Here is a 24,358-nt window from a genome sequence, read left to right as displayed (position 1 = left end):
ATGTCTGATGATTCTCGATCGGTCTTCTTGGATTTAAAAACTGGTTATTTTTAAAAAAAATATATATATATTAATTGAATGCCTGAAATGGTTTTCTCCACACACGTACGTAATCCCTTATGGATCCTTTGTTGAAGCACTATGTTGATATTAATGCTGCAGATAAGGTATACCGTATACAGAGTGATTTTAAAAAAAATAAAAAAATAAAAAAATTAAGAAAAGGGTACTAAAGTGTTTTGAGTTCTAGCTAGTAGTTGCTTTTCTTCTCTTAATGATTTGTTTAAGGTAGGAAAGAAACGCGTTCGAAACCGTCTTTGTGCTTTTAAGGTACGGTAGAGGGAGATGACATGGAGTTATGGACGCAAGAGTTTGGTTAAAAAATGATTAAGGAAATTAACCATTATCTAAGTCTTACTTTGTCTCGTTAATTTATTGCCACTAAGATCGTGGGTGCTTGCTTGAGGACACGCGCGCGTAGAGACTAGATTGGTTTAATTTGATTAATCACATCCTATATTTTTCATCGGGATTTTGTGCCTAATTTCCACGCACATCCTTTGAAAAACAAAAGTAGGGTAATTTTCTACCACAATATAGAGGTGTCAAAATTAAGGTGAAAACTACAAAAATTCCAATGTTAATTATTACTAAAATGAAAAAGTAGATTAGCTACCTAAACCTCCATGAAGATAAGCCGGTGGTGGTTTAGTTTTCTTAAGGAAATTCTCATAGGGTTAGGCACGTATTAAGATGTGGGTTCAATTCTCTACAATGGAGAATCACTCACAGAAATATGATTAGTATTAGCCATATTATGAATCATTGATGTCTTTATGAAGTTGAGTCAGCTAGTTATGACTCAATTGGTCTTGAGAGAGTGCTCATGGTTCCCGCTATTTATGCATTGCCTTCTTAAGTGGTTTCCGACAGGCATATACTACTATGGTCATGTTCAGATAAAATAGCCATTATCGGTCGCCAACTCCTACCCTTTTGATTAAAAAAAAAAAATGAAGAAGATAAGCCCTAAATTAAAACACTTAAAACAGAAAATTGATATATGATATAGGTGAATATTTTTTGTGCTCACCAAAAAAAACTTGGACATTGAAGGTTGGGTAAAACAAAATAGCATTCACTCGAAAATCGAAGTCGGCTAAATTAGATCACCAAACACGTAGGATTTTCACACACACACACATATATATGTGGCATATTTGAGAATGAAGTTAAAAATGCCCAGACCCACAACATGGTACGTAATTTGTAAATAAATTGCTAAAAGTTGTTCTAGTAGTGACGCATGCATGACGTGTGCAACTTTAATTACTCTCTTTGGCTTCACTCTCTAGCTATTTCACACGATTATTCAATATGGTATTAATTTAAAAGATAAAATAAACAAAAGAAAAACAGAAAAAAGGAAGGAAGGAAAGAAGGAAAGAAAGAAAGAAATAGGGTATAAGGTTGAACGAACAGCAAGCTATGAGTAAGGTATTTGGTACTTCAAAATAGGATACAAGTTAATTTAAGTAAATCTTTGATCATTGTGTGAGCCTTGATTCTACTTGCTAACTTTGATATTAAATGGATTGATCGGGACATAATTAGGATTTCTCATTTCAAGGACAAGGATTCTCTCCGGTTCATTTTAACTGGAGGGGATTCATTTAGTTTTAAAATAGAGATAAAATTGTCATTTCACTTTTTTTTTTTGGTCTAGTTTAAATGAACGGGAAAAAATTCAAATTCTCATTTTAAGGGCCATGAGGGGTTAAGCCCAATTTTGGTAAGACCAAACCTAATTTTTAAACAAAAAATGTACATATATTTAACTTAATAAAAAAATATTTAAAAATTAGTGAGGGCCACCACCCTTTAACGTAGTTCCGTCCTTGATCGGATGAATGTTAATGCCTCCTCTTTTTCTAGACCTATTTGATATGCCTGTAATAAGGCCATTCATGCCACTTCGGCCTTTTCGATGGCTGGATTCAACATGTTGCATTCGTTGTCCCTGAATATATTTTAGTGGCCTAGATGATCTCAAAGAATGATCACTTCATGAATAATTGGTGATGAATAATCTGTGAGAGGGGGAGAAAATCTTATATTTTGTGGTATGGGCCATTGAGCCATTTTGGGCCTCCTAGGACTTGATCGGGCTCTTAGACCCATGGACTTTTCGGGCCCATGAGTATGCTGCAATTCATGCCACATGCAGTTAATGAAAAGGTCAATAATGATTATAGGTGTAACACCCGAGCCCATATTGGAAAGATGAGAATTAGCTTACATAGAGTAAGTAGTTTATAAAGATAGTTAAAAGTGATAAGTTCTATATTGCCTAGTTATTAGAAGAAACTGAGCTTTATAATGAATTTTAGATAAACTTCAAATTGATTAATTCTTTTAGGGTAATAACACAAATATGACTAACGCTTTTTACTGGGTCATTACAACTTACAATAGGCATCATAACCTTGCATTTTGGTCAAATGGAGTGCATGTTTTAATAACTCAAGGCAAGTCTGTTGATTTAGTCATCACCAATTATTCATGATTTCATGCACTTGTTACTTGGAATAATTTGGTGCCGAATCCATTGTACTCATTTTTGTTCTTAATACTGAGATGCACTGAAAGAATCCGGTCTATCATGTGACTAATTCTCATTTAAAATGGTCATGTTTGGCATGTTCTCTTCTGTTTGGCACTTGGCTGGGTGTTTTCTCTGTTAAGAAACATGTTTTTTTTTAATGTTGCAATAATCATTCTTTTGTGCATCGTACGATTATCTGATGATACTTGTTGACCGGTTTCCCTTTTTTTTCAAAGTTGATCATCACACTTTATGTCATATAGGCAGCATTGTAGAAAAGCATCATGGAGTTTTCACAACAAGAGTTCAACTTTGTACACATCTATGTAAAGTCAGTGCCAAAGCCCTTGAAAATTTCATAAAGGTAACTTAGGTCTTGGACTTTGGTGGCATAACCATCATGTTTAAAGTTTATATTTTGCTTGAGTGCAAGCAATTTTTTGGGACTACATCCCTAATTTAACTAAGTCGTGTGGTATGAGTGCGTTACACGAATTCATAATTTATCTTTCATGGGTGGGTATACGAAAAGACCTTATTTTGGAGGGTCTCCCGTCATATAAAAAAAACAATCAAAAATGTAGCTTGACTATGTCCTAACCAATATATTTCCAAATACTGCTAATAGGATATGCAACCTGTAAGAGGTTTCTTGAGTTATCTATTAAACATATATTGGGGTGTGCGATTTTTTATGTTGTTTTATATTATTCTATACTTTATTTAAAATTGAGAATGCCAAGAACAAATAATTTAGAAATTATGTTTGGATGATTTATAAAACAAAATGGAAAAATATGTTTGGAAAGATGAATTAAATTGATATAATTAAAAAAATAATAATAATAACTAAGAGAAAGAAATTAAGTGGTGGTTGGAAAACCACCCCTGGGGTGGCTCTGCCATGGGTGTGAAAACTGTATTTTTATTGGTGGATCTTGAATCATAAATTCATACTCTAACCTATCACCTATGTAGTGTTTGTAATGGGGATCGGATCAATTATTCTGGTAGGAGTAAAGTTAGAAAGACAAAAGGAAATTAATAATGAGAGAGAGTTTTGCAGCTAAGCTTCTTCACAAGCTTACTTGCTCTCAAATTTACACCACCCAAGCTATCATTCATCATTAACTGAAACCATGCTTTTTATTCTTGCATGACGTCCATCTCCACTATCGGTTTCAAAAAAAAAAAAAAAGTGATAATTGAATGTGTTACTTTTATGTGTAAGGATAAGGTTAATTCGTATAAATATAGAATATATACAGGAAAAAACCTACATATTCTCCTTCAAATTACTATTTAATTAATAATGTATTTTTCAAATTTTTAATTGAGATAATGTCTCCTTTAAACTATTAAAATTTGTCAATATATATTCCTCCAATGAAGAAAATGCCTTAATAAAATAGAAATATTTTTAAAAAAAAATGGTGTAAATTTAAAAAAAAAAAAAAAAAAAAAAAAAATCTTTTTTTTTCGAATTTATTAGAATATTTTCATCTTATTGAAGAAAAAAAAATTATGGACATTTTTTATTTTTTTGCTGGCTTTGAGGAAATATTATCAATTTTTTGGTAGTTTAAAAGAATATTGTCACAATTGAAAATTTTAAAAAAAATTATTATCAATTGAGACGTAATTTGAAGAGTGCATATACTTCCACCCGCATATGGAGTTCCATATATAAATTCAATTGGTGCGCGCATGCCAATTTCATGCATTGTCTGTATATTACTGGAGGACTTTCATCCAATGTTGCGCTAGAGCTGCCACACCTCCACATGAAAAACGCATGGTACAACTGCAACAACAACTTACAAGTATCAAACAGATAGAAATCAAACATTTAATTGTAGGAGAGGAAACTGGAGGTATTCCCACAACCCCATGTAAAAATATATAAAATGTAAGAGAACACGTGGTATTTATAAAAGACTTAGAAGCAAACTAAATCAGAGTTAATATGGAATTTATTCTAACACCGTATCTACCAAATGAAAAATACTACCATTCCTCTTAATATTTTCTTAGTGTTCTTCTAATCTTACCTGAATATTATTTTATTAAAAAAAATAGAAAACAATATTATTCACTTTAGACCGAAAAAACACTAAGAAAACACTACAAAAAACCGTAACATACTAGCATTGCTAGTACCAAATTGTGAGGGTCCATGTATATCATCAAAAACTACCCCACAACAAATTAATTGCAACCATTCAGTCAATTTTTTAACGCTTATAGTCAGAAATTTCGGTTACATCTCATAATATCTTCACCAATTCCTGTTCTCTCTCTCTCTCTCTCTCTCTCTCTCTCCCTCCTATATATATACGAAGAAACCAACAGAAATTATGAAGGAAAAGCATCAAAACATGTACAAAATAATGGCATGCATTAATGGGAAAATGAAGTATATTTGTGGGGTGTTAATTATCCTCCTTATGGCCGTTGTTTGTGAAGCTGGCGTCCCTGCAGGCGCAGTTTCAGGATTCATTCAAGCAAGAGACGCCCATTTTGCACTAAATGGATCTCCATTCCTCTTCAATGGCTTTAACTCGTATTGGATGATGGTTGTTGCTTCAGAGCCAAGCCAAAGGTACAAAATATCGAGTGTGCTTCGCGAGGCTTCCGCCGCTGGGCTCACCGTCTGCCGGACATGGGCATTTAGAGACGGAGGTTACCGAGCTCTCCAAATATCTCCGGGCGTTTATGATGAGCACATCTTTCAGGTTATATCACTTCTCTCTACTTTCTTCTTTCTTTTTTTCTATTCAAAAATAATATTAGAGAGTTTTCTTCCAAACTGGATTGAAGGAATCTCTTCAAACTCAATCTATCAAAATGACATGTGTCTTTTGAACATGTGAGATGTATATATTTTTTTAATAGCAGGGACAAAGTTTGAATTAATCTTTCTAAAAACTCATGTGCATTTCACATGTTAATAACAAAAAAGATACTAGTTCAAATCTCCCTCCGCCCTCTTGTGCGGACATGTCAAAAAAAAAAAAAAAAAAAAGAGAACACATGTCATTTTTATAAATTGGGATGGAAGAAGTTCCTCTAATTCAGTTTGGAAGAGAATTCTGTCCAAAAGGATAGGACGCAGGGGCGACAGGAGTGGCTTCCTACTTGAGCATGACCATCTATAGCAGTACTTACTCACTAAGAATCAATGACAGAAAGAATTTAAACGGGGAGATTGCAAACGCTCCCTCAAGTCGGTTTCAACCATACTCAACTTTACTGAAAGCACTAGTGGACACTTAGCCGGTGAAATGGGAATAATTCCAAGCCATGCTGGGCGTCGGTTGATGTCGATAGAAAAATTTTTGTTTTATCAAAATGTTAGTAAAGTCGGAAATTTTACCGACTTATTCTGCCAAATTTTAGTCCCGACACTCATAGGCGGTCGGTTCGGTCAAGTCGGTATGTGAAAAAAATTGAAAATTATCGACGAAGTCGATCAGTAAAGTCAGTTCGGTTAACAAATTTTATTTCGCCTACCGAATTGAATTTGTCGGGGAAAAAAAAAAAAAAAAGAGTTTCGCCTGCCGCTCATTGGTTAATCGGTGTCGGTAGAAGTCGGTCGGCTATTGGTTGGTAGGCAGTCGAAAGTCGATAAGCGGTAAATTTGCTCAAGCCTAATTCCAAGCGTTTTCATTGCGGGATTCGAATCCCAAACCACTTGGGAGTGAGATAAGTGGCACGCATAATGCATTGATTTGTAGCTTCTTTGAAATGCTTATTATTACTTTTAGCGATTCTCAGGGACTTGATTTTGTGATCTCGGAGGCAAGAAAGTATGGAGTTCGTTTAATTTTGGCTTTGAGTAACAATTACCAAGACTATGGAGGAAGACCTCAGTACGTGAAATGGGCTAGAAGTGCTGGCGTGGCAGTCAATGGTGATGACGATTTTTACACAAATGCAGTCGTGAAAGGGCACTACAAGAACCATGTGAAGGTAAATATTTTAGGAAAGCTGCTTTCTTCGGATATCATTTACATAGAAATAAATGCTAAACCGGTAAACCGCAACTTGTCTCAAAAGCTTTATTAGCTGATAGAAAATGGTAGACTTAATCGTTTAAATTATATTCTAATACATTTCCTTACGTGTGAGCTCAAATTTCCACTCAGCAAGTAAGGCTCAACAAGCGAAATTTTTAGCTGAAATAGAGGTTAAATTAGAGAGTTAGGGTTTGTACTCATAACATCTGTCTCTGATACCATATTAAATCACAACTTGTTTTAAAAATTTAAGCTAACAAAAAATTGTAGAGTTAATCATTTAAATTATATTCTAACACTAACATGTTGCCTCTTTTTTGTTTTTCCCTTCTTTTTGTCTGTTATATCTATGGTTTTGTCACAGAAAGTGCTAACAAGGATGAACACAATCACTGGAATTGCATATAAAGATGATCCGATGATTATGGCTTGGGAACTAATGAATGAACCACGCTGCAAAGTTGATCTCTCTGGCAAGACCATAAACGTGAGCCATTAGAGCCCTAACTCAACAATTTATAGCAATATATATATATATATATAGACATAGATGCACTTGTAAAATTATTGTATTTATTCAAACAGGAATGGGTTCAAGAGATGGCTCCCCATGTTAAATCCATTGACAACATACACTTATTGGGAGTTGGCATGGAAGGTTTCTATGGAGACTCAATTCAGGATCGAAAGCAATACAATCCTCAAGGTTTCCAAGTTGGAACAGATTTTATAACCAATCATATGATTAAAGAGATTGACTTTGCAACTATACATGCATATCCTGATGTCTGGTAAGCTCAAAATTTTCAGAAATATTCACCAGCACTCTCATCCGACTAGCAAAAATAACCTAAATTTTGTCTAGCTAGAATGCTAAAATGGGTCTAAAATGCTATTTGCATCCTGCTCACCAAATTGCTGAAATATTTGGTGAGTGTGAGCCCTGCCCACCAAATCTTGATTTTGTTTTTGTTGAGCTGGGTGTAGTTAAAATAAAAAATAAATTTACTGAGCCAGATGTGAATGCTCTTTATATTTTAAAAATTTCGATAACGTACAGGCTTCCAGGACAGAGCGATTACACGCGAATGACATTCCTGCAAAAGTGGGTGATGAGTCATTGGACAGACTCGAAGAGCATCTTGAAGAAGCCATTGATTTTCGCCGAATTTGGAAAATCAAAGAAAGATGCAGGTTATAATGCCTTCTTAAACACTGTTTATACAAGCATCTACAACTTTGCCAAAAATGGAGGAACAATGGGCGGCGGTTTAGTTTGGCAAATCATGGCGAAAGGGATGGAATCGTACTTCGATGGAAATGAGATTGTTTTGTCCGAAAACCCTTCTACAAGGGCTATCATTGCTCAACAATCTCGGAATATGGCAGTTCTTCAACATTCATTAAATAGCTCAGAAAGTAAGATATTGAGGAGTAACCGAAATAACCAACCAAATGACTAGTGATTATTATGAACGAAAAAGGATGGCAATGGAGCTTAAGCATAAGGAATGGGAACTCTAGGGTTTCAACAAGATAATTAGAAGATGAAATTAATGAGATTTACTTTTCAAGTTATTCTGTCCTTGCTAAAAAGAATATCAATGTTGCATTTCCTTTATTTTTGGTTTTTTTTTTTTTTTTTTTTTTTGAATGCCGAGATGAAAAAACTGAGTATTATGTTTATTAATTTTCTCGAATTATGTGATTCTCACGTGATAAGAAACACAATAGTTTTATAGGTTGAGTTAAGAGGAATTCCTTCAAATTTTCAACCCAGTTAAAAAGAAATTTGTCTCTTTTCTCTTTTAACTACTACTCTCCTCTCTACCCCTTTCTCTCCTGCCTCCTCTCTCTCTCTCTCTCAATCTCTTTATAACCACCACAGTTTTCTCTTTCAACTACTACTCTCCTCTCTACTCCTTTCTCCCCTGCCTCCTCTCTCTCTCAATCTCTTTATTAACCACCACAGCCATGGAGATTGGATCCTCCATGGTCATGTAGGTTGAGCCACAAGCAGAGGTTGACCTCCATTGGTGGCGGATGGAGATCTCCACAGGGAGATCGGTCATGGCTCAACCTCCATGGCCATGGAGGCGGAGTTGCAAACGTGGAGGACACAGCCGTGGAGAGAGGAAATCAGAAAGTTCCTATTTAAAAATTCGCACAAATACTAGAGAGAGAAACATGATCAAAATTCAGATCTTAAAATTAAAAATTAAAAACTCAAATCTTTGAACCGAAATGAAACAAAACTGGAGAGATATCAAACATATTTTCCCTAACACCTGATTTAAATGTTTCACGGTCCCCTTTTGAGAAGCCAAAGATAAGTAATCAAAATAGACGTCCTCATACTTTTGAGATGAGGTTCGAATAGCAGCCTATAAAGCTTCAACTTTCTTTATTATTTCCAAACCCAGTAATTGAAGCTGGGACTCTTTCGAAGAATACACTATCCTGAAGTATATTTTCAACATCTAAATGATACAAAAAGAAAAAAGAAAAATTATGAAGAGCTGCGATCCCAGAGAGCTGCAAAACTTGCAATAAACAATAACCTACAAGCCAAGCACAACAAACAATTACATAACAAACCTTGCCATCCCGGAGAGCTGCGAAACTTGCCCGCCGTGTTTTTACGGACTGACGCACACACTTTACAAAATCTGTCTCACAGCATGGAATATTGGCTGATCTACAAGGACTGATCCACAATCTCTTCTTTCTTTGCACTTTATCTTCTTAAAATATAATGAAGTACAACTCCACTTATCATAGCAAATCCAAAAGGGGTGGCTGTTCAGTTTGCGATTTGGCATGACTAGCCCGAGAGGCTGAAGAGGCCGCCCTTCCTCTTCCTCTTCCTCTACCAACGGCAGTTGATGGAGGCGGAGCAAGTCTAAGCGCAGATGGCTCATTCTTGCTGGAAGCAAATATGGATCCAAGATCTGTTGATTTCTTATCTGTGTAAGTACTTGAAGCTGGTATACCCTGACTCTGTTTCAGAAATCCAATAGAACTTTGGGCGATAAGACCCCCACTTCCCAGACTACCTGCAGTCTGTGTTAAATTCAGTTGATTTTGTCGTACTGGCTCAACAGAATTGAGTGTGTCAAAGGCCCAACTGTTATTGCTGTTCATTTGGAAGCTCATACTGTTGGGTGTACTCGATATTGGATAAGACCCATTTTTGTTATTGGGCTGTCCTATCGTACCATTGTTGGTGGGTTTAGCTCCACTTACGGAGCCAGTAGACCGTGGAGGCCAATCAGCAAATATATCATCGAAACTTGAAGTGGACGAAGTTCCTGCATTCAATTGCATCTCAGAGTCTCCTAACTTGGGGGTAACCTCAGTAGATGCCCGAGGAGGCCACTCAATATCAACTGGAGGACATGACAAAGCTGTTTGCTGACTAGATACTGCAGGTGTCGTCGAGAATTGTGATTGCACTGAATTTACTTGAATTGGTTGAAAACCTAGATCAGTATGAATGGAGGGAATATTGTTTCTAGAATTTTGGAGGGAAGTTGCAGTTCCCTTTGCGGATGGACCCCAATCTTCATCCCATGCCGGGCTGCTCTTGGTTGTAGACTTGACAGTTCCACTTATTTTGCTCGGGGCTTGGGAAGTAAGCCCATTAACAGAAGGAGATGGTTTCACTTCAGAGTCAGTCACAGTTACTCCCCGTTTTTCTTCTATCTTCCTGTCAAAAAACCAAGAGGCCACAAGTGATCTCATCAGTCACTTTTGCTCATGATAGCACATGCAAGGGCACAAATATAGTAGTACCTGAGAATATCCTTGACAAAGAGCATATATTTAGCAAACTGCTGTACATTTAACTGTTGAGCCGTAAGAAGAGGCATGAGTAGTGGAAGGACATGCTCTGCAACAAATTCTACTCCATACTGAACAAGAGAAATTGAGCATCAGGAAAATCAGCTGTTATATGCAACAATTTTCTGCCTACTGCTCATGGATATCAGCTGAAGACTCAAAAAGAACAGTCAGGTATTGGGGATTGTTACCTGCTTAAGTATTGAGTTTGCAACACCAAGGGTACACATAAGGGTAGGAGCAGAATGGTCAACAGCTGTACAACGTTGAATTGTTTGCAAGATTTCCAAAACAGCATGTTTATCCAGTGTGGTAACTAAATCTCCTAAGCATAACAAAGCATTGACTCGCACCTACCAATGGAAGCAAACCCAAAAGTTCAGATTAAAGACTTATATTTTGGCCAAACCACAGGAAAAAAAAAATGTAACACATGATTACTCCATTCAAATGGCATCACAAGAATCAAGTGCCATAATGAGTTCACATTGCTAATGAATCTAGCTGCAGCATACCAGCCAAAGCATAACCATTCTAAACAAGAAACTTGTGTAAGTATTATTTTTTTAATTTTTTACCAAAATTTTTCCTGAATGCCATGGAAGGACTTCTTGAATTACAGGTATCAAGAAGTTAGAATTTAGGTGTACAAATAGCGAGATGAGAGTCTTGAAACAGGTGATCTTTTCACTGTTTCCAAACATGCTAAGGTCCAAATGTTTGCTTCCCTAGTTTCAAATTTGTTTTTAATGGAAATAGCTTCTCATCCAAAAGGACAATTGTGGAATGTCCCCATAATACTCAATTCAGCAATATTCAAGAGAATAACTGAAGCCAAACAAGCACCAATGATGAGGAGTGCAGAGTGACTTTTACCCCAAAAAAAAAAAAAAAAAAAGAAGTACAGAGACACTCGCACACAATCTGAATGATAACTAGTCATCTCAATACAACAACAGAAATTACCACTAGTCTATTACTGTACAGTTTCTGGCTAGATGCAATGTTCTTAGCCAAAGGGGAAAGGGCTGTGGGAGGATAACAAGTACCGTTTGCAAGCAATCAACTTTCAACTAAGCCAATATCCTACAGCCTACATACAGAAAAAGCAGAGAACTTCAAAGCATAGTGGTCAGAATGTCTCTTTCTTCAGGTAATCATACCAATAGACTACAACCTTGATAAAATATGATATATAATGGAAAGAACATATCTCTTACGATCTAAGATGAATATGCAACAACACCCTAATAACATATGCAACTACACCCTAACAATATACTTAAACAGAAAAAAAAAAATACAAAATAAACAAATAAGTAAATATACATACCGCAGCAACTGTCGTTTTAAGGGCTAAGCCATGAACACGAGGCAAAATTGCTTGTTTCGCTAGCTGGCAAGAATGAAATATGTAAATATCCATTAAAATCAGTGCCTCCCCCAAAAAGCATGTCAACAAAAGGAAAATAACATCTAATTATTTTTTTAAATAAGTATAACATCTAATTATATTATATCTTTTCGTTTATAGCATTCTTTTTTTTGGGGGGGGTTGTTTTTGGGGGGAGGGGGTGTTCTGGGGCTAACATAAGATAGCTATGTGCCAATATGTAAGTTTGAAAATAAGAAAATAATTCAAAAGAGAAAGTTCTGCAAATGCAATAGGTATCATGAATTAGCGCAATGGAGTTATGCTGTGTGCTGCTATATTTGAAGCTGTTACTGAATTGAGGGTGAATTTGGAAAAAGAACTAGTTCCAGTGGGTGAAACGTTGGGGGTGGGAGATTTGGCCAAAATGATCAGAAAACACTGATCCATTAACCAACAGCGACTCAATGGAATTGTTTCTTCCCTTCAAGTTGGCCACTCGATGCAAAGACTTTGTGCACTTGTCCACCTCCCTTAGCCAAAGAGCCCTCAATTTTTTCCTCCAACTCATCTCCTCTAACAAGGCTCCCTCTCTAACTCACCAATAACACTGTCTTTCCTCCGTTTCTCTTTATTACGCAACACTCTCTCTTTCTCCAAACCATCAAGAACAATTAACTCTCCCAAGAGATTCTTTTTCTGGTTCTCCAAATTGCCAAACACTTGCTCATTCCAAACCTTTAGGTCAGCTTTCAAGGCCTTCAAAATGATAGGAAGACCACCACTCTTCCACGGTCCACAAAACCTTCGGCCTTCAACCACATATTCTCAAACTTGAAATATCTTCTAGCGCTCGGTATTTCTCCACAATCGAGGAGAATGTGATAATGGTCCGAGCTAAGTCTTGGCAACCTTTTTAGACATATCAGGAACATGGGTTTCCCATTCCGAAGAGACTAGGAATATATCAATTTTGAACCAAGAGGGGGGACCCCGATTATTGCACCACGGTAAATTCCACCAACTAATCAAGCCTGTTAGTTCCTCCCATAAGCCCCTCCTACGGAATTAAGCTCATAGATACCCACAAAAGCCCAAGATTGAGAAGCCATCTTCAACGTTCTTAAAGGAGCAGGTTACAGTAAGTACCCTACACAACTTTCTCCACCACCCTTCTATCCCACATAATCAAGATACCAACGGAGGCCCCTCTAGACGCTGAGTAACACCAATCCACGTTTTGGCATCCCCACAAACTATGCACAATACTGTTGGAAATTAGCTCCAATTTAGATTCCTAAAAACAAATAATATATGCCTTCCATTGTCTACGCAAGTTCCTGACTCTAAGGTGCTTGTCAACTTCATTCAACATTTCAACCCTCTCACATTCCAAGATAATCCCTTAGGCTTCATAAAAGCCAATCAAAGCCCTCCCCCTAGCTTTACCTCGACATGTACTACCTCCTTTCGAATCATTGTTGATAGAGCAGGACAACTTTTTTAACTCTCTATTTTCTTTACCACCCAGCTTAGAACTAGGGCCCAACATGCTATGAGATAGACCCGCTTCAATGGCAATTAGCAAGGCCAAAATCCCCACACGATGCCTAATTTCCTTCACTTTCTATATACCCAAGCTGAAGATTTAGCCCCTATACGAGTCTTCAACCAGATGGGGAGGCAGGAACTCAACAAGATGGGACCCACCACAGAAAAAACTTCCACATCCAAGCAAGGCGGAGTTGCATCAACAACAGAGACATTCCTATCCTCAACACCCTCAGCACTCCCCTCCATCTCATAGGAAACAATCACCTTTCCGTTGTCAGTACTAATAATGCCCCTAAACCTCCTCAGGAGAGGAAATTGAGGAAGCAGGAGAAAAATTAGGCTAAAGAATTTTTCCCCTGCTAACAACCAGCACCCATTCAGAACTGGGAGGAGCTGAGTCGAATCCCAAAGATCCCATACCGGATTCCTGATACTTTCCTAACACTACAGCCGAAGACTTAGACCTCATCATTTCCTTTATCAGACAAACAAGGTCAAACAAATACCTTTACTAGGCCCGACTTGCCGAAACAAGCTTGCCAACTCTTCTGACCTGCACACTTTGCCACCACCATCGAGTTTCGGGAGCCTAGTTCTAAGGGGGACCAGAGCTACTGCATCACCGGCCGTGTCTGATGAAGAGGGAAGAGGAAAGTGTTGCACAGGAGCAGCCGTGAACTTTTCCTTGCATGAAGGGACTACTCCAGCCAGTAGTGGCCCTCCCCAAGCTTTTCCTTGCATTTTTCGCGTGGTTGGCGGCTCTAGGGAAGATCCTTACCATGGACAATCTCAGGAAGCAACACATTATTGTGATGGGTAGATGTTGCACATGCAAGAGGAATGGGGAATCCATGGACCACCTTTTTCTTCATTTTGATGTGGCTTATGCCATTTGGATTGCCTTTTTCAGTCATTTTGGAATGTCTTGGGATATGCTTAGACATATTGTCGATCTGCATGCCTATTAGTGGACCTCTACTGTAGTGTGGAAGATGGTGCCTATGTCTATTTATGATGTTTATGGAGGAAAATGAATTACAGAAGTTTTGAGGACTGGGAAAGGAAGATGGAGGAGATATTATCTTTATTCTTTAGAACTTTGTATTTGTGGACAATTGCTTATGTATCGTTGCAAGCGCACTAAATGGAGCATAAATAGACAGTCCACAAAAGATTACCTAGGGCATCACCATAGCTGCAGTTGGTAATTTATACAAGGACTGAAGGAAATTATGTTCAACAGTTTTTTTATCCTCAAAGAAGCACCTCAGAATAATGGATGATAGTATTTATCATCATTTTAGAAGTTCAGATATTTAAAGCATCTGAGGTACAGTTTTGCAAACACATGTAATGTCATCGAAATAACTCTAATTAAGAATGAAAAAACTACTCTAAGAATAATAAGCGGCAGTTACCTGTGGATCCAGTTGCTTAGCAAGGGATACAGATTTTTTCAAAACTTCTTCTTGGATTCGAGCATCGTTATCATCATAAGCCCGAACAATCATAGGCAGGACATGTGATATTAAGTGCTCCTGACTAGTCTACAATAATCACGAAAAGAAAGTATTTTAATTGAGTTAAGTTCAAGATAGTAGGACATTCATCAAAGGGAAAAAAACCTTTAAAAAAAGAAAGAAAGAGGCAGTGGCTTCATTCCAGAGAGAAGCTGTCTCAACTAGAACAAGTAGAATCTTGTAACCAACTGTGACAGCAAGAACAGTTGTGCCAAAGTAGTAAGGGACTACATTTGAACTTTTAAAGTCATCTAGGTGCTCCTAGACGATTTAATACCTTCCGTTTGAGCCTCATGTTATCAAGACACCCTTGAGAAAATTTAGGTTATGAACTCATGGCCCTTAGTCCTCTCAGGGTAGGAATAATATGATTCCATTGCCATAAATATGGATTATTGAAAGAATAAAACATGTATTAAAAATTTTGTTCATAGCAACTTGTCTTAAGCACTTATACACATTTCCATGCACATAAGATCCTGTTATTTAATAAAAGTATTCGAGTTGAATGCCTCATATTGATAGTTACCTTGTTGATTATAAGGTCTGCATGCTTCACAATCAGCAATAGTGTCTCGCCTGCAGCAGTGCTCAGTACAGGAACAAGAGCTGGTAGTGTTGATAGCTCAAAATCATTTTTATCCTACAAATTTTAGGACATGAATGCATTTTTCAAATAAAATATCAATTCCTGATCTAGATAGATAAAACATAAAAGAGATTCAGTATCATATGCAGATCCGTATTCATTTTTGTAATAAATCATGATGGTAGTAAAACCGTGATATTAGTCCTTAGTCTTACTGTGCATAATTACAACTCTGGAAACAAAATGAATAAAATGGTTTTGCTGATAAGCACAAAACTGCAAGTCAACCCCCACCTTTGAATACACATTCTTTTTGGGAGGGAGATTAACAGCTTTGGGAGTCTTCTAGCAAGATCATAATATAGCATGTTGGGGCATTACTCAACCCAAAAGCTTAAGTCAATGGGTTTGGACTCAACTATGCTATATTAACCACTCACTTGTTACATCTTTCTTTTTTTTGATAAATCACTCACTAGTTACATCTTTCCAATGTGGGAAGTCCCACATTTTTACATTCACAAGTATGTACTCAATAATCTCTCTCTAATGTGTGAGTCCATCATCACATCACTACACTCCACCTCAAATGGAAGTTTTATTAATCTTATAGGTCATCTTCAGGATCACTTTTGTGCTATGTAGGCTTGCCTTTGCCATGCACCTTTGCCCCTACTCGAGGGACTCTCATCAATATGCATGTCATTCACATTTGTCCTTACTCAATGGACCCTCGACCGTGCCATGCACACCATCCCCGCTTGCAAAAGGGACTACTATCATCCACCACACCGCACACCACCCTTGGCTATAATACCAATTATTAAGGAATACTTTAGAAGTTTTCTAGTAAACCATTATATGGCATGTTAGGACATCATTTAACCCAAAAGCTTAAGCCTATAAATATTGGCCCAACTATGCTATATTAACTATTCACACGTGATATTTTCAAATCTGGAACTCAACCTTTTTACACTCACACATGTATGCTCAACACACTCTACGTATCACAATTCTTCCATTCAAAGTGAATTGGACAAGAAAATCTTCTAATCGATAATTGGGCCAAAGAAAGAACTTTAATTTAATTAGTTTATTTTTATCTCAATCCCACACTCCCAGTACAAAACTTATAAATATGCATATGATTTATAAGCTCCTTGTCAATCACTAGGCAACGACTATACTGAAGGCCCAGTTGTTATTTCCCTCATCGCATATGCACAGCATACATGATTTCTCCAGGATACTAGAAAACAACAAATAGTTAAGAGAATCAAGAATATATAGATTGTCCTCTGCATCATGAAAATATTAGTATGAGATCTTCACCCAAACTAAAAGGCAATCGAGATGGTATGCACACCCTCAATGGTTGAAACAATTTAAAAGTGCAGGCAAAACAGAAAAGAGAAGTTCACCTATGAATGATTAATATCTATTATTACTTAAGTGGAAACGACAGTTTGGATTTCTCTCAAAAACGAGAGACCATTCATCCAAGAAATTAGTATTAGACGTCTGATGGAAGACAAAGATGACAAAAAAAAAAATGGGGGCCAGTGGCTAAAGGCAATCAGGATCATAGAAAATTGATCAAGATAGCCCTAAAAAACACATGGGAACATAAGATTATATATGGATTTGAACAAGGTTGAAAGCAGCAAGCATGTAAAGAAGCACTTAAGTTCTGGTGCAGCCTTTTCAATTACGTAGCATGTTTGATCCTTTTTTAATATATAATTAATATAATCTCACTGAAAATTGGTATTGTCGGACAAGACTCAAATTGATAATATACTATTGATAAAACAATGTTGGTGAATTTCAAGATCTCAAATCAAATTGGAAATAATTGAAATTTTCTATTGTGCAGATTTGCAAAACTGATTTCACCCCACAAACATAAATAAATAGTACCTGAGACTCTGCTATCGCGAGAACCATAGGCAGAATCATTGGTTGCATTACCAAATTCCGAAGTTCTGCACAAAGAGGAGGAAGTACCTGCACAAAAGATAATAAATAAAAAAACAAAAAGGCATATGTTCATGGAGATTGTTAACCAAATTGGGTCATTCACGTCATAAGGCAAAGCCTAAGATGCCCTTCCAGGTAAGTAAAAAATGGTCTTTCACGGTAGTGTTTAATTACTCAAAAAAAGGCTTCAAACAGAAAATTGAATGATCATCGTATCAATAGGACAAGAAAAAAAACGCAAACCTTATACCGCAATACACGGGAGTCAAAATCTTTCCACATATCCGATAATGCTTTCAAGAATTCAGACTTCTGCATGTTATCTCTTTCCTGCAAGAAGAGAAGATCGTCAACAAGAAAGTTCTATTATAACCATATATCACTTATTCAGCATTAGAACTCTGGGGTGACAAGATCCCAGAAGCAAGTGTTGCTCAATCTAATAAGCAAATGCATACAAGCATGTGGTCCAGGAAGCGTAGAGCACGCAACCTAGTGTCATTCCTGAAAAATGGAGAACCTGCAAAGAGAGAACAAGGATCTTAAAAACAATAAACAAAGCCAAACCGACGAAGCATTTAATTCTACTTAGTTTAGTGCCATAACATTGATCAAGTGCACCAAAACCCATTGCTAGCTGTAATGGTGGGGGGGGTGGGGGGGGATATTCTTTGGCATTTCTGTTAAGATAATTGTCAACGATTAGAGAGTAGCATAAAATAATACTGTCCATCATGCTTTTCTTTTTTTCCTCCCATAAAATAATCCTTTAATTTTTTTTTTTTTTTTTTTTTTTTTTGGGCATCACAATGTTGTTTACTATCAGCTTTACTATTAAATTACACCACTATTGATTAAAAAAAAAAAAGAGAACAAAAAGTTATCATTATATGGTCCACGTGGCTCCTGTTTTACCTGTAAAATCCATCGCTGATGGCCTGAAAGACTCATTTACAGAAAGCATTCGTTGCAAATCAGGAACCAACTCAGGAGGAATGGAGGAGAAAGCTTCATTGGATAAGTAAGTCAAGGTATTCGTGTACTGCAGAAAAGGAACACAAGAATTAACTATTATTAGTTAAGCCCGCAGCTTATTATTGTTATATATGATATAAAAGTCAATTTTCATGAAGCTGGGCCTACTTGTTCAATTTTTATTTTGGGCAACTTTATAGTGCTAAACATTGTACAGCAGGTGCATGAAATACTCTTTAATGGAATCTTTTAGTTGAATTCCAAACAAAATTTTAAAAATAAAAAATAAAAAATAAAAAGACACAAAACAAAAAACAAAAACAAAATATCTTTTAATGAATAATAATTTATGAAAAAGAAAGGGCAAAGCCCTAGTACACGAAAAATATACAAGAACAACAACCACAATTTTTTTTTTAAAATGTACTTCTATTACAAAATGAGAGTAAAGCAATTTGATGTGCTAATTCCAAACCGACTAAGCACATCTGCTTGCACTTTTTGCCATCCAAAAAAAAGTGTTTTTGGGGTGGCAGCCTACAACTTAAAAAGTTGAAAATGAAGTGATTTTGGACCCATTAAATGAAATTTTTGTAGAAGTGCCAAATTGACACAAATCCCAAAATTGCTTTTGGATTCCTAAAATCACTTTTCCTATAAGTGCTAAAAAACCCGAACCTATCGTATACTAACAAAAGCTACAGAAGACACAGCTTTTTACAAGCATAAGTTCATGCTTTAACAGATTATCTGACATACACAACCTAACCAAATTGCCAGCACTAAATGCTTTTGCATAAGGCTACATCCAGAGTACAAAGTTCATAACTCCCCCCTAACAAAGTCCAAAAATCATGCCTCTGTAAATTTAAGCCCATGCCAATAGCCAAGAGTTTAGAGCATGGAACTGAAATATCACAACTGAGACTCTTATGGGCCCCCCACCTCCTCAAATAAGATAGGCATCAAAGAAAAGGCAGGACCCAAGATAAGCATGAAAATGCCTATTTTTGTAAATAAAGCTTACATAAAAATAAAAAAACCCACAAGGGGCGCAACTCTTCTGCCTGGTAAGTATCAAGAGCAACACCAAAAATGGAAAAGTAGAGCCATGAGCGTGGGATCTTGCTGGCCTTTCATTTTCAGACTGTTGCCTCTTGTGAAGTCTTTCGTACACACCCATGTAGTTTGTCTTTTCAATAAAATTTGTATTACTTATCTAAAAAAACAAAAGAGCTTCCCTGTCATTACTTTATAAAGACTAGGTCCCTACATTCATATAGAAATGCACATAAAGGCAAACTAGCAGCCAAAGTTAGAGAAATCCTCCTCGAAAGACAAATAAGCACATAACTATAAACTCTGTTCTTTTAGAAATCAAAGCTAGTTTTAAAGGTATAGAGCAATAACAACATCCAAGAAGAAGCTAGACTTATAAATTAAACATACCATCTTCACATTGTTGTGGCAATCGAACAAAGGCTTGCGAGCTATCAAGTGGTAGGCGAGGCAACCAAAACTGAAAATATCAGAAGAACGTCCAGTAGAAGATGCTTTGCTCCGAACTAGTTCAGGAGCAGTGTAATTCAGTGATGGCTGAAGGGGGAGTACAGAATCTTCAACATCATATTCCTGTACAATCCATAATATATCAAAAAACTATAAGTGCAAATCACTTGTGCTTAGAAATGTGTTCTTACACATATCAACAATAGATGAATGAGCAAAACCTAAAATAAACCTCACAAAAATCAACACTCACACCAACAAGCATAATATGTCATAACCTTGAAACGCGCTAGTCACATGTTCACTATATCCTAAAAGAACTAGTTAAGTTACAATTGGAGCTTCCTAAAATAATTCGAAAAACCCAATTCCACCTAATACACAACCAATAATGGACTTAACACCCATGCAATGCTTTCACATTTCATCAACCAATATGGAACTTATACATATCCATGATCATTTGAGATATCACAATCTCCTTCACTCATATCCCTGACCTCCTCTTCATAGCTCACATTGCACTATAGTGCATCAGCTCTACATGACGTTATTAAGTCAGCTCTAATACCATTCGTCATGATCTAGGGACTTGCTAACTGCATTTATGCTATACCTCAAAAGAACTAATCAAATTACAATTAGAACTCCTTGAAATCACATATAAAGTCTAATTCCACCTATACACAACCAATGTGGGACTCAGCACCCCTGCAACACCTTCATAATGCACCCATTCAATATGAAGGAGCTAGGTGAAAATACCAATGTGAGTTGAAAATACCACCTCGCATGCATATAAAATATCCACTAGAGAAATTGGAACTTAAGTCTATTAAATGATAAAAAAAAAAAGGAGCTAGGTAAAAATCAATTTGAAGAATCTTTTATTTACTAATCCAATCAAAGGTTTTACTCACAGCATAATGGAAAGTCTGAACATTGGCCATATCGCCTGAGATCTGATCTGTCGAGATTGCAAAACCAAATCCACCGAGCTTCCAAGCTCCACTTGAAGTAATAAGGACATTCTGCAGAGTATATACACCATCATTAGAGGACATGCATATCCAATATCTCATGGACTTAAGCTAAAACAACCAACACACAGAAATTTTTGACAAGCATTATAATTAAAAGATTCCATACAAGAGACATTTGGTTGTTTGTGTTTTCCCTATTTGGTGTCTTGTAGGTGACGTTGAAGAATGATTCAGATGCCCACATGTTGGCAAGAAAAAATTTGGTCGACAGTAGTGAAAGGTTTTGGAATCCATTCCCTTGTCTATGACATGGACAATCTGAAGAGAAAGGAATAGTAGGACTTTTGAAGGTGTTGAACTTCCTCAGCTTATACATAGGTCTTTATTTTTAATATCACTCTATAATTGGATGACTGCTTTAGGTGGCATATGTTCTATGACTTTTTTGTAATTTTAAGATCTTTTGAATTTCAGAATATAATTCTTAGGAGCAGCTTTGATATACCCCGTGTATATGAGCATCTTGACATATAATTAAGTCTTTCTTTTTAAGATCATTGTATGACTGCTTTAGGCAGTGTCTATTCCAAGACTTTCTGTGATTCTTAGATATTTTAAATTGCATATTATAATTCTTTAAGAATAGCTTTTTCTCTTGTATACTTCATGTGTATTTCGGGTGCGCTTTGTGCTTTTAATGGTATTTCGATTACTTATAAAAAAACATCTTAAAGAGTAGCTTTGATACACTCCCTATGTATATAAGCTTCCTCCTCCTTTGGACAAAATTATCTTTACTTACCAAAAAAGATAAATCCTATTTAAGCAGTATGTTTTTTCTTAAGAACAACTTCCCAAAAAAAAAAATAAGGAATTGCCAAAACAAAAAAGGAAAACTATAAGTATGGAACTCCAACTTACAAAAATCATCACTTCCACTTAACTTGAAAATTGAAAAAGAAAATAAAAAAGAAGAGAAGAAGTTGTAACCTCAGGTGATATAGCCCGATGAATAAGCCGTGCGTTGTTATGGAGAAAGTCCAAGGATTCTGCCATCTGGAGCAAACCATGCTTAACCTCCAACAAACCCATTTCCTGTCAAATAAATAAATAAATAAAACTATATCAGCAAACTACAGGTGTGACTAGATCAATTGCCTAGATAGAATGTGGTGAGTAAAAGATAGGCACTTCTTTATAGAATGACATTTACCAACAATAGCTGAAAAAATCACAGGCCAGTACCCAAATTCTAAACAACAAATGACCAACAGAGCACATCCAGGAAAGTCATTCTTTCCGAAGATCTAGTTATTTTCCTTCTTTGGCAAAATCTTGTTGAATCCTCATCTTGTAATTCTTCTTTCCACAGTCCAATATAACACACACATGTTGGAAAATCAAGTAAAACAGTATAGTAAACTCTAACCATTGTTAAGGTGCTCTGGCATGAGCCCGGGCATGCCAGAGCCATCACAGTATTAAATGGTCATTTTCTACTCACAAAGAACATTCGAAACTAGACTGGCATACACTAAAAATCACACGTCACCATTCAAATTTTCATGCGGGTATTCACTAAAGCACATACAAAACTAAGATCCTTCACACGAGCATCCACTAAAACACACAGAAACACTAAATTGTTCAAGTAGGCATTCACTAAACAAGGTATCAATTCACTCAAATTCATCAAACGGGCATTCACTAAATCGCACAAAACCATTAAAATTCTTCAAATGGACACTGACTCAATTGCACATAAGCTCTCAAATTCAACCAGGCATTAACAAAATTATATAGAACGCATTCATTTTTCAAACGGGCATTCAGTAAATCACATAGAAAGTGTTCAGATAATCACACAGAAGCTCTCAAATTATAAGCTGAATTTGAAATTCAACCACGAAAAAGAAAAATCACCTACCATCCCTTTAAGCTCCTTGGGAACTTTAAGCACATTCTCGACATTCCCCAGCGCGTTGGCCACCGACGCAAAAAGCGGCTCCGTCACCATGGCCATGGCATTCTTGCTCTCGTCCAGGGCCTGCACCACGTGCAACACCCCGGGGTGCCTCAGCCTCACCAGCCTCGCGGCATCGGCCCTAACCAGGTCAAAGAACCCGTCCTCGGCCGCCTTGGACAGGCCCATGCGCGCGCGTACCTCGGAGAGCGCCCTCTTGTCCAGGACCCAGACGCAGACGGAGGGGTACTGTTGGGGCCGCGTGGAGTCACGCGCCTTCGCTGAGTACAGCCTCCAGGCGAGGCCCGGACCCGCCGAGCCGATCTGGTCGAGGAGGTCGTAGTCCTGGAGGGGCTTGGGTCCCGTGACCTCCTGCACGGTGGTCTGTACGGTCTTCTCGATTACTGCAGCGGTCTTCGCTAGCGCTTGGGTGAGGGTTTTCATGTTCAGAGACATTTTGCATGAAATCAATGATTGGAATACAAATATATCTATTTATATGTTTGAATATTTGTATAATATAATTCAAAAGAAGAAGAACAACAAGAACAAGAAGAAGAATGAGGAGGAGGAGGAGGTGGAGGGAATTGAAGAAGCTTCTTTCTGGGATCAAAGAGGACTGTTTTTCCACCTCTCTCTCCGCGACTGGGTGTGTGTGTGGGTCGGTATGTAGTTTCTTTTATTGTTTTTTTATTTTTTTTATTTTTTAATCTCTCTCATTTGCTGTTTTCCGTTGGCTTGATTCACTTCCAATCCATTTGATTTGTTTGCTTAGGTGGAATGGCTCGGTCACGCGTGGGAGATACCCGGGTCGGGATTGTGGAGGGCTGTCAAAGCTTGGGCCGAAGCCCACTGTATAATAACCAAACTAATAACATCCCATAACATAGTCCTTCCGAAAGTAGCAACACCAAGGCCGAAATGGCGGTCATGGGCCTATGGCAATCTCCATAACCACTTAAGACTGCACAAGCAATTAAAGTTTATTGGTTACAACCGCAACCGCCTAGGTAGTTATAGTTATTTTATAACCAATGGTTAGCGGTTATTCAAACCAATAACCAGCGGTTTTATAATCTTTTTTATATATGGGCTTTTTAAGTGTTTTTGATCATCACTAAGCCTATTTTTTTAGCTTTTTTTAAACTTTTTGGGCCAAATTGTTCCCTAAAAGTTGAAAATAACATGTTTTTTTGGCTAGGCAATGTTTTTGAATAAAGCTTGTCCCAAAAAATCACATACCATATTATATTTTACATACATACAGTCATACACGACCAAAACGACGCCGTTTTAGATGTTATATTATAATTATTATTAATATATTTTTTTATTATTATATATATAGGTAGGAGGTTAGCGGTTATTAACCGTTTTTTCTTACTCCTAAAATCATTAATCATATGATTAACAGTTAAGCGGTTAGCGGTTGATGGGACGATT

At 36.9% G+C, this 24,358-nt stretch overlaps 2 protein-coding genes across 2 annotated transcripts; one reads left to right on the top strand and one right to left on the bottom strand.

Annotated features, from left to right (window-relative positions):
- Window positions 1–4,984: 4,984 nt before the first annotated feature.
- LOC132183050 (mannan endo-1,4-beta-mannosidase 5-like) lies at window positions 4,985–8,201 on the top strand. Its single transcript, XM_059596444.2, has 5 exons — window positions 4,985–5,340; window positions 6,383–6,577; window positions 6,989–7,111; window positions 7,210–7,415; window positions 7,685–8,201. The coding sequence occupies exons 1-5, from the start codon at window positions 4,996–4,998 to the stop codon at window positions 8,085–8,087; spliced, it is 1,272 nt and encodes a 423-aa protein (XP_059452427.2). The 5' UTR covers window positions 4,985–4,995; the 3' UTR covers window positions 8,088–8,201.
- Window positions 8,202–9,011: 810 nt separating this feature from the next.
- Window positions 9,012–23,569, bottom strand: LOC132180973 (SCY1-like protein 2 A). The gene is made up of 14 exons (XM_059593992.1): window positions 22,880–23,569; window positions 21,943–22,047; window positions 20,890–21,000; window positions 19,910–20,092; window positions 18,401–18,527; window positions 17,944–18,005; window positions 17,729–17,815; window positions 17,426–17,512; window positions 15,443–15,556; window positions 14,812–14,940; window positions 11,801–11,863; window positions 10,659–10,820; window positions 10,420–10,538; window positions 9,012–10,333 (listed from the first exon to the last, which is right to left on the bottom strand). Exons 1-14 carry the CDS (start codon window positions 23,369–23,371, stop codon window positions 9,400–9,402), a joined length of 2,775 nt encoding a protein of 924 aa, XP_059449975.1. The 5' UTR covers window positions 23,372–23,569; the 3' UTR covers window positions 9,012–9,399.
- Window positions 23,570–24,358: the final 789 nt, after the last annotated feature.

This window comes from Corylus avellana, chromosome 5 (genome assembly GCF_965113065.1).
Source record: "Corylus avellana chromosome 5, dhCorAvel1.hap1.2, whole genome shotgun sequence".
NCBI classification, from domain to species: Eukaryota; Viridiplantae; Streptophyta; class Magnoliopsida; order Fagales; family Betulaceae; genus Corylus; species Corylus avellana.
Note: the sequence above shows the minus strand (reverse complement) of the source record. Positions and strands in the feature narration are given on the sequence as shown.